This window comes from Sarcophilus harrisii, chromosome 1 (genome assembly GCF_902635505.1).
Source record: "Sarcophilus harrisii chromosome 1, mSarHar1.11, whole genome shotgun sequence".
NCBI lineage: Eukaryota > Metazoa > Chordata > Mammalia > Dasyuromorphia > Dasyuridae > Sarcophilus > Sarcophilus harrisii.
In genome coordinates, this window is record NC_045426.1 from 117434724 (window position 1) to 117451836 (window position 17113).

The 17113-nt window shown below is 33.2% G+C and overlaps 1 protein-coding gene and 1 pseudogene across 1 annotated transcript in view; both read right to left on the reverse strand.

Moving 5' to 3' along the window:
- JAK2 (Janus kinase 2) overlaps positions 1-17113 on the reverse strand; it is a 144542-nt gene that overhangs the window by 82674 nt on the left and 44755 nt on the right. Inside the window, exon 2 of the mRNA XM_003762130.4 lies at positions 1400-1650. Within this exon, the coding sequence (XP_003762178.1) occupies positions 1400-1619 (220 nt within the window). The 5' untranslated portion in view covers positions 1620-1650. The remainder of the gene's footprint in view (positions 1-1399; positions 1651-17113) is intronic.
- On the reverse strand, positions 12426-13585 carry LOC100928783 (annotated as a pseudogene).

The window sequence follows — 17113 nt, forward strand, 5'->3', positions numbered from 1 at the left end:
AAAATGGAAAATAGCTGTTATTTCAATAATTGTTGCCTGTCAACAACAGTAAAACCACTACATATCAATTCCAACACCAAAGTTTCCAAAGTGTTATATGAAGAACTAAAGAAAACAAAAATGGCTAAAATAGTCACACTAAATACACAGAGAAGGGTCTGTGCTGGAAGAAAAATTATTTAAAGGGCATTGATTTAAAGTACATATATATCAATATATATTAAAGGAGGGAAAATACTAAATGACTGGAGGAAGATGTTTGGACATATATATTAACATATATTAAAGGAGGGAAGATACTAAATGACTGGAGGAAGATGTTATACTAAAAAAGGTGAATGCGAGGATACCAATAAATATCAACCCATAAGCCTACTTCTATGTCTCTATAAAATTTCCACAAGAAAACATCACCAACCTCTGCAAGAATGACTCAAAAGACCTTAAGTAATTACATTGGAAAAATCAAGTTATTGAAGAATATGATTTTCCAGAATGAGCTATGGATGAACCATCTTTTGAAGGTAGTTTGCCCATTAGATTCTCAGCTCCTTAAGGATAAGGACTGTCTTTTAACACTTTTTTTTTATGCCACGAGCTTAGCATAACACTTGGCACTTAATAGGAGCTTAATAAATTTCACTGCATTGAAATGAAGTTGATCCTAACATAAAACTGAGTAACTCCTGGTCTTATTGTGTTGTGTTTTATCTTCAGAACTTTGCTTGCAAGCCTGGAATACTTTGAAATCCTGTCCATTCTTCAAGGTCCAGATTAAATTATATCTTTGTCATAAAATTTCTATGATTCCCTCACTTCATATCCCAATCTCAGTGGAAAATCATCTTTCTCTCTTTAGGCTTTGTATAATTTATGCTTATCTTATCATGTAGCATTATGAGGAACAAAAGAGATAACATGAAAAGTGCTTTGCACATAACATAAATGTCAGCTATTATCATCATCATTTTCTATTCTATGTTGTAACTAGTTTATTTACCAAACAGTTATTATTATTGCCTTCTCTCTACCCTGAACTAACACCACCATGAGAGCAAGGATATGTCTTAATCCATTCTAGTGATCACTTCCTTAATCTTTGCATCTATCTTGACATATAGTCATTTAACATAAAGCTGTTGAAGTTAAAAAAATATCCCTACCTCTTACTGTTATCTACATACCTAGCTCTAATATTCCCTCTCTCTCATCCAAATTTGGAGTAAGCAAGCTTTTTATCCTTTAAAATGAAACCAAGAACTCTAGAGATTAAGTGACTTGACTAATATCACACAGCTAGTAAACAGGGGTTTGAATTGAGAATTTCCAACTCCAAATCCCATACTCTATATTAAGACACTTAAAGTGGCTATTTGTCAACTGCTTTTTTCATACTTACCACAAGCTTTACAAGCAGCAATACAAATTTCCTCAGCAATATATTCTCCAACTGGAAACTGTAAATAATCTCCTTCAGTCTTCCCAAGAGAGTGGTAAAGATAGACCTGAAGAATTGGCTCAATCTGCTTCAAAGTATCATCGTTCCCAGGAATATCTCCATTTTGGTGGGTAGAAGATGTGGCAGATTCCTCCATTTCTGTCATGGTGAGGCAAGCCATTCCAGTGCTGAATATTCTTTAATATATTTGCCTGTAAGATAAATAAACAAAATTACAAGTGAAACCAATATTGCTAATGCAATCTTCATACACAAACTCCAGTCCAATGTCATACTCAAATCATCGATTTGTAAGGCACTGGGAGAAGTTACTGAAGAACATCTAAGTTTTATCTTTAACTTCACAGGATTTATGAATTAGTTACATATTAAATAGGAAATAAGAGAAATTAAAATAGAAAAAGTTTTAAATAAGAAATAAGACAGTAATAGAAGAAATGTGACAAAGATAGGTTTGATTGTCAATTATACAGATGATTATTGTAAATGGTTAGAGGAGGAAAGGAACTTCAGGTTGGGGTGTTTTCCTTTGTCAGCAAACAGTTTCAAAGAGTGAAAAATATTTGCTAACATTGATAAAGCCAATTTTTCTTCCAAAAAGTATGAAAGGGAAAAAGATTTCCCAAAAAAAATACTCTAAAAAAGAAACTAGATGTTGCTAGAACAGAAAAAAAACACACAACACAACTAAATTAGTAATAAACTTTTAAAATACCATACTTGGAAGGTCATGTGCTAAATAAAAAATATATAGTTGCATTTAAAAGTGATCATAAAAGATAAAATAACCAATTTGCTTTAAGTGAAATTAAAAAGTCTTGGCACAAATAAAGTCAATGCACCTAAGACAGAAGAAAAGTTTTCAGTTAGATAAAAATCTTTATATCAAATATGATAAAAACAGAGTATCTAACATATATAAGAAAATGCCATTAATTTATTAAGACCAGGAACTTTTCTGTAATAGACCAAAAGGATATGATCAGATTCTTTTTTAAAAAAGAAATGCAGGTGATCAAAAACCACATAAAATGTTCCAAATCAAATTTATAAAAAAATTTAAAATTCTGAGTTTTAATCTTATACCCATCAAATTAGCAAAAAATAAAATGAATAGCCATAATGACTGATGGACTGACTTGAGAAAAAAAGATATGCCAATATACTTCTGGTAGAATTGTAGAGTCAGAACTCTGGAGAAGTATACTTGAAACAAGGTGTTAACTCAGTGGAATTGATGACAATGGTTCTTTAGTTCACATATATACTTAGTATGGTGATGTAATGGTTCTCTTAAGTTCACACATAATCAGTATGCTGTAATGATGTAATTACAATAAGATATATAAGGGATAAGAAGGACTAGAAGATAGATATTCTATCTTTGACAGTCTCGTGGTGGCTCTCATGCCTCCTGCACTAAGATAAAGACTGGCCCAGAACAAAGAATATAGTCTCTATTCTTGACCATTCTTGTGGTGTCTATCCTGTTGAGACCAAGGCCTGTCTGAAGGACCTCCAGAAAGCTAGCCCGACATTACATTTTGGCTTCCAAATGTGGGGCACTAAAAAAAACACACTACATTTTGAGATTCTGAACATGAGGCCCTACACTCAGCAGTTCCACTGACACGATCGTAAGTTCAGTGCAGAAGTCCCTATGACCAGGAAATAGAGTGAGTAAACTAGCTGCTTTCATTTTTCAACTAAAATGGGGCAAATACTAAGAAAAGAGCCTTCCCCACCCCAAGGGAAGCATGTAGAATGCACAGTTAGGTTAATAAAAAAGCAAGGTTTGTTGGTAACTTGGAAGCAGATCAATGGACTCTTAAATATATTAGAGTACACGTCTCCTTGGCTCTGTAAGGAAGAAAAATTAGAGCCAGATATATGGAAACTAGTGGAGAGCAACTAATTGAACATTATGAAGCTATGGGTCCTGATTCAATTCTTGAAGAAACATTCCTTATGTACAATATAATACAATTGGGTTTAAAGAATCCCACAAATTCTAACAAAGCAGCTGAAAAGCATGGAGAATTAGACAAGAACAGTGCTAATGAACTTAAGGGGTGTGGTGCTTTTCACTTTAAATCTTATAACTAAAGACCACGAATAACTTCCAAAACTACTAATATAGTAATAAACAAAATCCAACCTAATAATACCATAGCCCAACCCCCATAACCATACAGCAAAGACACCCCATTCCAATCCTTACCTACACAATAATTACCCAACAAATCAAACAACTCAACAGCTGTGACCACCTCAACCTCCCCTGATACCATAAATCAAATCATCTCTATTAATAAACTGAGCAACAGCATACTAAAAGCCACCATATTACCCACCCAACTTTCAGGATACTCCTCCGTAGCCATAGCAGCAGTATAACCAAACACCACCAACATTCCTCCCAAATAAATCAAAAACACAACCCCAAAAACGTATTATTTAAACTCACAACAATCGCACAACCCAAACCCCCACTAACCACAAGACTTAAACCCCCATACACAGGGGAAGGCTTAGAAGCGAATACCACAAACCCAAAAATCAATAACAAGGACAATACAAAAATAAGCATCATTTCCATATTAGTTTTAATATGGACTTTAATTATAACCTATGACCTGAAAAACCATTGTTGTAATTCAACTACAAAAACTAATGACCAATCTACGAAAGACACACCCTCTTTTAAAAATTATCAACCACTCTTTTATTGACCTGCCCGCTCCATCTAATATCTCTGCCTGATGGAAGTTTGGATCCCTATTAGGAGTATGCCTAATCATTCAAATACTCACAGGCCTCTTCCTAGCAATACACTACACTTCAGATACACTCAGGTACACCTGAGCAGGCACCATTAGGGCATTCCCCATATCTTTACCATCCTCCCTCAATTTCCCCTTCATGTTGAAGGGAGGAGGGAGAAGAGGAGGAAGAGGAGAAGGAAGAGGAAGAGGAAGGGCAATGACCCCATCAGCACCAACCATGCAGCAGCTTTGTCCACTCCCTATGACACAATTACAAAGGGCACTAATTAAGGCTAAAGAGGAAGGGCAAGATACATCTGATTTAAGAATAGAAATGTATCCTGTGATTGAAGAGTTTGACTCTTCAGGTCAAGAAAAAAGAAAATATACTCCGTTTAATCTAGAAATCATCAAAGATCTGAAAAAGGCTCACACTCTTTATGGGTCTATATTGTCTTATGTTAAGATGTTATTAAAGCATTTGGCTTTTGAAGTTTTAACCCCTAATGATTGGAAATCTATAGCAAGGAGATGTTTAGAATCTGGACAAAACTTGTGGCTTTCTGAGTAATGATCTCTGTAGAATATAAGCCCAACAAAATAGGCAACCTGGAGTTAATATACCAGTCACCTCTGATCAATTAACAGGTTTAGGTCTTTATGAAGACACTTTAGCACAGATTAATTACCCTTTAACAGTATGTGAGCAAATTGCTTTTGCTGCTATCAAAGCATGGGACCATAGAAACACTAAGGAACTACAAATTGCATATAGCTCCAGAAAAAATTCAAAGACATGCTCCTTTTCAATATTTAGGATATGAAGCATATCCTAAGGTAGTGTTTCTCAAACTTTTGTTTTCAGTATCTTTATCCTATTGAAAATTATTGAGGATCTTTCCAAAGTGTTTTTATCTGGATTATATTTATAGACATTTACCATATTGAAAATAAAAACTATTTTTGAATTTATAGACCCTCTAAAAGGGTTTCAGAGTCCCCAGGATTCTCTAGATCATACTTTGAGAACCACTGTCCTAAGGTGTTTGTAAAACAAAAACTTTCTTTAAGAACAGAGAAATTGAACACCTTAAATGACTTTCAGAAATTGATAGGAGATAATGAATAGATGTGTCCAGTGTTAGGCTTAACTACCTATAAAGTCAACCACTATATTACATTTTAAGAGGAGACACTGCTTTAAACTCACCATGCCAGCTTACAAAAGAAGCTCACGATGCTTTGAGAGAGGCTGAATTGGCTTTATTAAATGTGGTTGAAAGAGTCACTCAGAAACCCTTGGAAATATCAGTTTTGACTATAAAAGAGGCACCCATAGCAGTCCTTCATCAAAGACACGGTGTAATAGAGTGGGTGAACTTCCCAGTACAATCAGAACAAAGCCTAACTCCTTACCCAGGGCTTGTGTCTAGAATTTTATTAAAGGCCATTAAGCAAGTAATACAATTATCTGGGATAAGACCTGACAAGATCCACCTTTTATACCAATGCTTAAATTAATATATGCTGTAAAGCCATTCCAGAATGACAAATTTTATTGGCCACAGCTCCAAATTTTATACACGGGTCTCCATTAAAGATAACCCAGCTATTACATAATTGGCAATGGATTCTTGAAGAAAAAATTTCTAAGGTCCTCTTAAAGGACCAACTATTTTTACAGCGGCATCCAAACATAACATTTGTGCTGTATATTCTCATGACTTAACTATAAGGAGAGTAGTCAGAACTTTTAAATCCACTCAGCAGAATGAATTGTATACAATCATGCTAGCTCTTACTTATTATCCAGGAGATGTAACTATAATATCTGATTTGGTCTATTTAGTAGGTATGGTACAAAGAATTGCCACAGCCCAAATAAAATTTGTTGTCTCTAATCTATATCAGCTCTTTAAGGAACTTCAAGAGCAAGTGAAAAAGCATCCAGGTAAGATTTATATCTTGCATGTCCACTCTCATAGTGGACTTTCAGGTCCTTTTTTTTTAAATGGAAATTCAAAGGCAGATAGTCTTCCTACCATGTTAGTCAATATTCCTTTATTTCAGGCAGCCCAAGAATCTCATTCTAAATATCATCAGGCTGCTTGAGCTTTACATTTGCAGTTTAGGATAACAGAAGAGGAAGCTAGGAGAATAGTAAAAGGCTGTACACCTTGCCTTCCTTTCTACGCTCCTACGCTCCCTCCAGGAAAAAACTCTCGTGGTTTGAGACCAATGAAATCTGGCAAATGGATGTGACCCATTAAAAATCTTTTGGTTGTCTATCTTTTATCCATGTTGTGGTAGACACCTTTTCAGGATTCACTTTTGCAATACAAGCAGCAAAAGAGACAGCCTGAGTGGTCACTGAATTCCTTACACAAGCTTTTGCAATCATGAGTGTGCCACAAGCAATAATGGACTTTCATATACTTCTAAATATTTTGCACACTTCTGTGCACAGTATCAGATTTTACACACCACTGGCATAACCTTTAATCCTCAAGGACAGGCAATAGTAGAGAGGAGAAACAAAGAAACATCAAGACACTCCTCCAAAAACAAAAAAAAGGGGGGGGGGGACCACAGGTAACCCTAGAGAACTTCTAAATTTAGCTCTTTACACTATCAATTTCTTGATTCTTGATAAAGATGCACTAGCTCTGGCAGACAGGTTTCATAACCCACTGTAAGGGCAGTGTCCAGTGTGAATACCTCCATTATCTTTAGATAATCGCCAGGTGATGTGGAGAGATCTAGAAAATGATGAATGGAAGGGACCATATAGGTTAACTGCTTGGGGGAGAGGGCTTGATTCTATCTCTACAGATGGAGGAGGAATCAGATGGGTGCCAACAAGCTGTATTCACCTTGTCCATCGGAGAGAGATAGAAAAAGAGAAGACCCTTGAAACAAAGGAAAAGACCCAAGAAACATCGGGTGGTTCCATCACTGACTGTGCCCACCACTGAAAAAACATGAAAGTAAATATTAAAAATTGTTATTGAGACTGATTTAGGACTTCAAAATCTGTAGGAATCATTGGATTTCCTAATACATGAAGTAATGGATAATAGATTGGTTTTGGACTATTTCTAGGCCTTATGGACATGTATAATTCCTCATGCTGATTCATGTTGTTTGTTACATCACTACTAGTCTGTGTTATATTACTATGTGCTTGTGTAATACCTCCCATGCTGATGGATTTATGTATACCTGTTTCAAGTAAGACCCTTCAGTCCAGAGGAAACCTGCTAACAATATCTGGTTTGGTGTTCTCACTTCCCTGAGAAGTCAGGGAGGGCATGATCACCTCCTTTTATTAGTGTTTTCACCTCCCTTCCTGAGAAGTCAGGGAGAGCATGACCACTTATGTGCTAAAATAAAAGAAAGTGGGAGATGTGGAAAGTCGGAACTCTGAAGAAGTATAATTGAAACAAGGTATTGATGAGATAATAGTTCTCTGGTTCACATATATAGTTAATACTTAGTATAGTGATAATGGTTCTCTAAGTTCACACATAATCAGTATGCTGTAATGATGTAATTACAAAAAGGAATATAAAGGCTAAGGACTGCAAGATACACATTCTATCTTTGACAGCCTTGTGGTGGCTCTCATGCCTCCTGCACTAAGATCAAGACTGGGCCACAATAAAGAATCTAGATTCTATTCTTGACCATTCTCATGGTATTTATCCTCCTGAGACCAAGGCTCGTCTGAAGGACCTCCAGAAAGCTAGCCTGAACATTACATGGAATTATAAATTAATTCAAACATTCTGGAAGAAAATATGGGATTATACTAGAAAAGTGACTAAACATTTCAGATCCTCTGAATATTTCCAAACATTTACCCAAAGGAAATTCAAAAGTAGAGGAAAAGTTCCCATGTAAACAGAAATATTATCAGCACTTTTTAAAAATGGTAACAAGAAAAAAAGGAGTATTTATTTGTCTCAATAAATGAGGATATAAATGTAATCAAATGTTCTTATGTCATAAGAAATTATAAATATGAAGATCAAAGAAACTTGGGAAGACAGATATAAAGTGATTCAAAGTAAAGTAAATGGAAACAAGACAATAATTTATGCAATAAATACAGTTATGTTACAAAGGAAAATGACACTAAGAGATATCAAAATTTTGATTGAAGTATCAAATAATCTTGATTTGATAATGATAAATGATAAACTGATTATGATAAATGATAAAACTGTTATAGACTATACATCTGAGACTATTGTCAAATGAGCTAAATTTCTTCAATAGCACCTCTTAAACAGCATGATCAAGAGATTTTTTTATGATAAACTTTAAGATAAAGTTTAAAAGGTTGGGACTTTTAAAGTGCCAATAAAATATTACATAAAACAAAAAGAGCTTGGATTTCAATCAAATGACCTAGATCTAAATCCCAGCTCTTCCATCCAACTTAGCTGGGTGACCTTAAATTAATTAACTTCTCAGAGTTTCAATTTGCTGAGCTACATGAGGGGACTGGACTAGTTGATTTCCAATGTCTCTTCTGGCTTATATTTTGTGCCTCTTTAATTCTGTTTTCTATAGTTATTCATAAGACAAATAAATTTCTAATGAAAGTATGTAATTTATAGACCGAACAGTCAATATTTGCTGATGAATACAGGATGGTTTACTTAAATCTTAGCAAACTAGCTAAGAAAATGAAACAATTTCAGTAAAGTAGCAGAAATCAAAATAAAGCCACATAATTTTAAAATCTAGGAAGAAATAAGACAAAGGCAAGTCTTATTCAAAATAACCAAGAAAAGCATGAAATTTTAAACTCAATCTACAAAGACACACCAAAGACCTATGTATAGGTACAGTTACAAAATGTTCTTTAAAGAAATAATGACTCAACTCCATTATATTCAAGGTTCATAATTGAGCTGTGTCAATATAATAAAAATACAATATTACTTAAATTAATTTATGGATTTAGTAGTAATGATGGGGTCTGGGAGCAGATCCAGGAACTGATAGCCCTAGGTTATCTTTCAAGGACAGGATGACAGGCTATGGCAATCCAACCTATTAAGAGAGATTTTATAGTATGTCAGACAATGAATTTATTTGGAGGAATAAAAGACACAGAAAATTAAATGAAATAATTAAACAAAGTAGAAATGCCAAGGAAAATTCTGGATTTTAAATTATACTATAAAGCAGAAACAATCAAAAACTATTTGATACTGATGAGATCCTGGATTATGAGGTGGGATTGGCAGAGAAAGCCTGAATTACTAATAAGATTATTCCCTGAGGCAAATAGGGAAGGGCATTAATGGAGATTAGCTTAATTTAACAGTCCTCCTTGTAAAGGTCCTGGGTAAACCCACTTTACTGTATCTAATCAGAAAGACAAATCATTCCAAAACTCAGAGGTTAAATTTCCCCTATAATTCTGCCCATGGCTCATGCCATCTTTGCTGAATCCCTTTTTGGGTTAACCTGCCATGCATTCTGCCTCTTAATATCTTTCTCCTCACCCCTCCCTTAAACCTCAAGGTGTTTTTCTTCTCCTTATAACTAACTCTTTTAGGGCACTAAAACTCTTCTATGGATTTAGCCTGCCAGTCAATGCTATACTCTCACCTCATGGAGTATTTCCTTTCTCCTGATTAATTGTAAGTTCTACTAGAGAACTTGTCTTTTCTATTGTTAATCATTAAAAGCCTTTCCTTGCTAAGTATATGCGCTCTCAAATTGATTTCATATTTACCATTCCTGGTGTCTACTGCATTTCCTCATTTTATCTGTAACCTCTTTTCCTAAGTAAATGTCCCTTTTGGCTAAGAGAATGGTCATTGTGAATTCTTCACATAACTGAATCCCAATATTTGGTGCCAAATCCCAATATTTGATGCCAATTACTCTCCTCAATCTCATCATTTGGGTACTGAACCTCCAACACTTAAGTAGCAGTTTAAAATATAGAACAATAGAGTAATGGAAACATACTAGATAAATAAGAGATGGAAAGAATTAAGCTCAACAATCTAGCATTCAATAAACTCAAGAACATAAATAGAAAGGAACTCTTTGACCAGACTGTCAAAGAAATTCACGACACAAAAAAGTTAAAGATCCCCTTCTTTAGACAAACCTATTATATCATATTGTTTAAATTATATGTATGACTTGAATATTAAAAGTCATACTATTAAAAAAAAGAATACATATTGTGTACTTTTAAAAATGAGAGATAACTAATGGAGTGAATTTTTAATCAAACAAGGAACTGGGGATATCACACACAAAAAAGATGTTACATATAACTAAAAAACTTCTAAGAACAAAAGTCATGTAACTAGGAAAGGAAGGAAAATGGTTGAACTTGAAAAACATTGTGTATCACTTTCTTTTTAAGATTCTGGTACCCAAAATATATCGGAACTGACAGAAATATATAACATCAAAAGTCCTTTCTTTACAGACAAATAGTCAAAGTTTTACAAAAAATTTCAAGATGTCAATGACTATATGAAACACTGCTTCAAATTTCTAAAAAAAAAAAAAGAAAAATACAAATTAAAAGAACTCTTGAGCAATTTCACCTCACATTTAACATATGAGTAACAATGAGAAAATATGGGAGTACAGCTAAGTTGTTCAAATAATTAATCTTTTAGATTGAGTGATTATTTGTATTTGCACTATTCAAAGTTATAATTATGTAAAATATGGTCATTGATTCCACACCCAACAGAAATATGCACACAAATTTGAATAATGATATAACCATTTCAAATTGGTCCAACAATTCTGGAATGCCATTTGGAATTATATGAAAAAAAAAGAGATTAAAATTAAAAAAGATTAAAACTTTTGACATATAAATATCTGCTAGGCATAAAGCTCAAAGAAGTCAGTGATAGAAAAAGAAGTACCATATAAAGCAAGCTATTTATCATAGTATTTTTTTTAAATAGCAAAGAATTAGAATCAAAGTTGATGTCTATTGATTGAAGACTGAGCATAATTACACTGTTAATTAAAAAAAAAAACTATGAAGAAAAACAAATATATAAACTAGAGCAGGTGAAGTAAGCAAATCCAGGAAAACAACATACAGAATGACTACAATAATATAAATGGAAAGAACAGCAACAAAATAATCAAAATTGAATGCTGCTCTCATTTCCAAAATATATAGAGAATTGACTCAAATTTATAAGGAATCAGGCCCTTTTCCAATTGATAAATAGTCAAAGGATATGAACAGACAATTTTCAGATGAGGAAATTGAAATTATTTCTACCCATATGAAAAGGTGTTCCAAATCATTATTGATCAGAGAAATGCAAATTAAAACAACTCTGAGATACCACTACACACCTCTCAGGTTGGCTAAGATGACAGGAAAAGATAGTGACAAATGTTGGAGAGGATGTGGGAAAACTGGGACACTGATGCATTGTTGGTGTAGTTGTGAACAGATTCATCCATTCTGGAGAACAATTTGGAACTATGCTCAAAAAGTTGTCAAATTGTGTATATCCTTTGATCCAGCAGTGTTACTACTGGGCTTATATCCCAAAGAGGTCTTAAAGGAGGGAAAGGGACCTGTATGTGCATGAATATTTGTGGCAGCCCTCTTTGTAGTGGCCAGAAACTGGAAAATGATGGATGCCCATCAACTGGAGAATGGCTAAGTAAATTATGATATATGAATGTTATGGAATATTATTGTTCTGTAAGAAATGATAAGAAGGATGAATACAGAGAGGCTTGGAGAGTTTCATGAACTGATGCTAAGTGAAATGAGCAGAACCAGATCATTATACACTTCAACAACCATACTATATGAGGATCAATTCTGATGGAAGTGGTTCTCTTCAACAATGAGAGGATCCAAATCAGTTCCAACTGATCAGTAATGAACAGAACCAGCTACACAAAGTGAAAGAACACTGGGAAATGAGTGTGGACTGCTTGCATTTTTGTTTTTCTTGCCAGGTTATTTTTACCTTCTTTCTAAATCCAATTTTTCTTGTATACAAGACAACTGTATAAATATGACTACATACATACATGTATTTAATATATACTTTAACATATTTAACATGAATGGGACTACTTGCCATCTAGGGGAAGATGTGGAGGAAAGGAGGGGAAAAGTTGGAACAGAAGTTTTTGCAGGGGTGATTGTTGAAAAATTACCCATGCATATGTTTTGTCAATAAAAAGCTATAATAAAAAAAAATTGAATGCTACTAAATGAGCTAAGAGGTTGTTTGTGTGGCCATCCTGAACAGAAGTAACAGGTTTATAGGCTCCAAGTCTGAAATGACAACAAATTATTTCAACTATGAATTTTCCAAATCCATGTAGCATGCCTGTTGTTGAGAAAATTCCTCCAATAATACCACATAGTCTCACTAAAAATTGCCAGAACAGCATATGTTCTTCAGTTACTATTATCATAAGGGAACTAAGATCATATTTTATAAATATCCCAAATACCCCAAGGCTTCCTGCTGCATGGCTAATGGCAATTCCCTTTCTGTCACTTTAAAATGGTGAATGTCTGCTTTGTATGTATTGAATTTTGTTGGCACAACTGTGATAAAGTACCAGAACATCTGGTTATGGTCTACAGCAATTTTTCAGTTCCACCTAACAGATTAATAATTCCTGGAACAAGTTCACCAAAAAACAAATGATCTATTCTATGGGAAAATTGTAGGAGTTATGGCTGACAAGTGCTGCCAGGTGTGCATGATCTAGGGAATGTGGAATTGCCTTGCCTACAGTTACATGAAAATTCCCTAATACTTTACTGAAATGTAGATAATCATGAATTCTGCATGCATCTGGTGGTTGTAATGAATTATTTCCTCTTGGAAGTAATACTGTGGAAACACTTTTAAAAGCATTTTTGAATATCACATCTTATACTGACTGTTCCTCTAATAGTCTACTTTGAATTATCTGTAGCATTCTCTTACCTCTCTCATTGTTGGGGTAAGAGATCAAATATTACTGATTTCATAAACAAGACTATCTGAAGCTGCAACCATAATTTCTACTAAATCTGATACATCAGCTCCAAAATACTAATACTTCACAGCCACAGTAATTTTATAAATTTTTAATTTACTAGAGAAATCCTTGTCTACTTCATATTCATACTTCATCTAAGATATACTGAATATATTTGATATACTGAAAATTCCATTTTGGTTACCAAAGCCCCTGTAGCAAATGCTATTAGAGAAGTTGTACCTCCAATTGCTTAAGTCTCTACATAGCTTACAAGAACCTTTGGAAAGGCATCCAATTCTTTCATCAAATTTGAGGGTTTTTTTTTTTTTTTTGACTCAAGTCATCTCATCTTCAGCACAATCTTACACTTCACACTTCCTCCTTCATATTCAAACTCACTCAAAGTTTAGGGGGTACAGCTAAAACAGTCCTCAGAAGAAAAAAATTATCTCATGGTACAATATAACTATATTGTAATAATACATGATAATGTAAGCCCTCTCGACTATATTATGTTTAGCCTTTTTTGGGGCATACAAAACACTCCAATCTTTAGTATTCAGTTATAAATGCAACAATTAGTCTATACCTCCACAAATATTCACAGTATATTGGTGAAAAATATAGGCATAGTAAGGACATTAAAGAGCTTTTGAAGTATACTATATCAGAGTCTCCTGAACAGAAGTCAAACTTTCCCCCCAAATCTGGCTTAAACAAAATCTGAATGTTGCTTATACTTATTTTTCAGTGTATGCTTATATAATTAACATTATATAATTTTATCTCATTTTAAGAATTAAGCATACATCAGAAAGGGGCTTATTATTGAAATGAATATGGCATAATTACATTCAGAACATTATTTATGTTTTATATATTTGTAAGTTCCCAAGATGTAAAAATTATACAATTATATTTTTATACTAAAAATTAACTTCCAAAAGGTTTATAATGACCTAAAAACAATCTCTGCTATTCCCTCTATTGTATGGGACTAAAATTAACTTTTTGAAATTATGACATTCAAAATTTCAACCCTTAGTATAATCTTAAATAAATATTTATTGCCTAGACAACATAAACTAGTTTTCATTTGACAAAGCAGGTAATTTGAAAATACTCTAGAACAAAAGGTTTTTTTTTATAAAAACTGTCAACAGAGTTGTCAGTTTTTATAAGCAATGTTATTAAAATAGCTTTATTTGAAAAAAGATTAAAAAGAATCCATTTACTTTTTCTAATTGTGTGTGCCAAAGTGCTAAAAATTCCATTCTGGTAATCAAATGATAAAAGAAACAAAAAGGTTTTAAAGATGGATATTGTAAACAATAGATAACTTATTGTTGTCTCAGCTATCTTATGACCTTGCAATATTTTTTTGAAAAGTCATATTAAAAAACCAGAAATCTTTTTAATATAAGCTACTTAACTTTGTTATGAATATCAGAATAATAAACTTAAATCATATAGTCATTGGGGTTTACAATTATTTTGCTTTCTTGTCTCTACAATGACCTATGACCATTGCTCTGGTTCCCTATCTGAAGCACCAACATGCAAACTGAGACCACAATATGTGAAACAAAGATCATTTTATCTCTATGAACACAAGTCTTAAGAAAAACAGAATCTTAAAGAAACATGTCTAAGCTACACAAAAGTAAGCAAAGGCCTGAAGAAAACTCAGCTCTTCACACCTTTTTTTTTTTAAAAAAGGATATTTGATGGTTTCAATATTTCTAGAGATATATGTCATTAAATACATTTAAAAATCCAGATCACAAAAAATTTTCCAAGAATCAAACCACTATAAAAACAAAAACAATTATAAATGGCATTGAAGGACAAAAAAATATTCTGAAAAGTTACTATTCTTAAATAATTCTGAGCTTGTAATTCAAACATTATAAAAGTTATACTTCTAAGTAACAAACATTATATAGTTATTAAATAAAATACATATATTCTACATAAATTATTTCTTAAACTATAACAGCATTTATCTAAAAATTATGACAAATTAATATGGCTATAAATTAAAAGTTATGAAGAATGACATGGACAATGTCTTTTGAATTCTAAAACACACTGATCATCTTCTATTTACCGAAAAACTGTTTTAAATTTCCAAATGTGCAATTTCAAACTACAAATATTGTGCAGTAATGTTTTGTTGTAAGACAGAATGAAATGAGAGATTATATTTGGTAAATGTCAACCATAGATCAATTTCCACCTATATTTTATTTATTTATATTTTAAATAGTTCTACTAAATTGCATGTAATATGTATTCATATGTATATCATTCTTTAAGGATGGCTAAGTAGTTTCCTCAATGATTTAGAATTGTGCTAAGAAAATGGCTAACATGTTCATACCCTTTGACCAAAAGGTACTACTTTTGGGTAAATACTACTAGGAGGTCAAATACAAAAGGAAAAATCCTATATGCACCAAAATGCTTACTGTGTGATCAATTTGTTACTAGGGAGGGGGAAAAAAAAGAACTGGCAACAAAGTAGATATTTACTGACTTAGAGAGGGCTAAAGAGAAGCATGGGAAATTTTATAGAAATAAAGTGAAATAAGTAGAGTCAGGTGAGCAATATGTGCACAATAACAATAATGAAAATTGTAATAAATAACAAAAACCAAAAATAAAAAATAAATACTCTAGTAATTATAATGACCAAGAATGTATTCCTTATTGGGAGGGGGAAGGAACACTATGAGTGTGAAACATTACATATTAATTGTACTTCAATATAGGCTGATTTCCCCTTTTAATTTTTTATTCTTTGTTTTAAGAGATAGCTCTTAGGTAGAGGGTTCAGAATATTTTGGGGTTAAAGTTAATGTAAAAATGCATTAACTTTTAAGGGTTTTCCTAACAAACAACTCTATGAGGTAGGCAGTATTATGCCCAATTTATAGAGGAGAAAGTTGATGCTTCAGGAAATCTACACCACAATGTTGTAACAACAACAATAATAAAAGCCCAATCCATTGGTGGGAGAGAGGAGGCATGACAAAAGAGGTGTTAAGGAGAGAATGGCAAACTAAGAAAGCAAGCAAGCATGAAGCAAGATGACTCTGTGTACCTGAGACCACTAAAAGAGTTAAAAAGGTCTGGTAAGGACAATGAAATGCCAGCCAATTGGACTCTATTGATATCATTGATTGGATTAGCACACCAGGGTTATGTAACGGCTATAAATAAGCAAAATTACATAGGGTTGCAGATTGACCCAATTCAGAAGCATCCTGTGATCAACCTGACTTGGAAGTCAGTAACTAGTACTCCTCAATGGATACCACAAAAAAAGCAAATTTGATGGTTTTATTGGTTTTTTTTTAATAATAACTTTTTTATTTTCAATATATATGCGAAAACAGTTTTCAACATTCACCCTTGTAAAACTTTGTTTTCCAAATTTTTCTCCCTCCCTTCTCCCACCCCCTTCTTCTAGATAGCATGTAACCCAAATACAGGTTAGACATGCGTAATTCTTCTATACATATTTCCACATTTATCATGCTGCATAAAAAAATCAGATCAAAAAAAGGAAAAAAAAAAGAGGAAAAAAGCAAACAACAAAAAGGTGAAAACAATTATGTTGTGATCCACATTCAGTCCCCACAGTTCTCTTTCTAGATGCAAATAGCTTTCTCCATCACAAGTTTATTGGAATTGGAATTTCTAAAGAAATATGAAATAACTAAATACACACTTGAAATCCAGGTCACTGAAAAATTTCCAAGAAAGAATCAAGCCACTATAAAAACAATTGGTTTCAAACACTGGCCAAATCATTTAACCTGTTAGCGTTAGTTTTCTCATCTGTGAAATGGGGATAATGGGA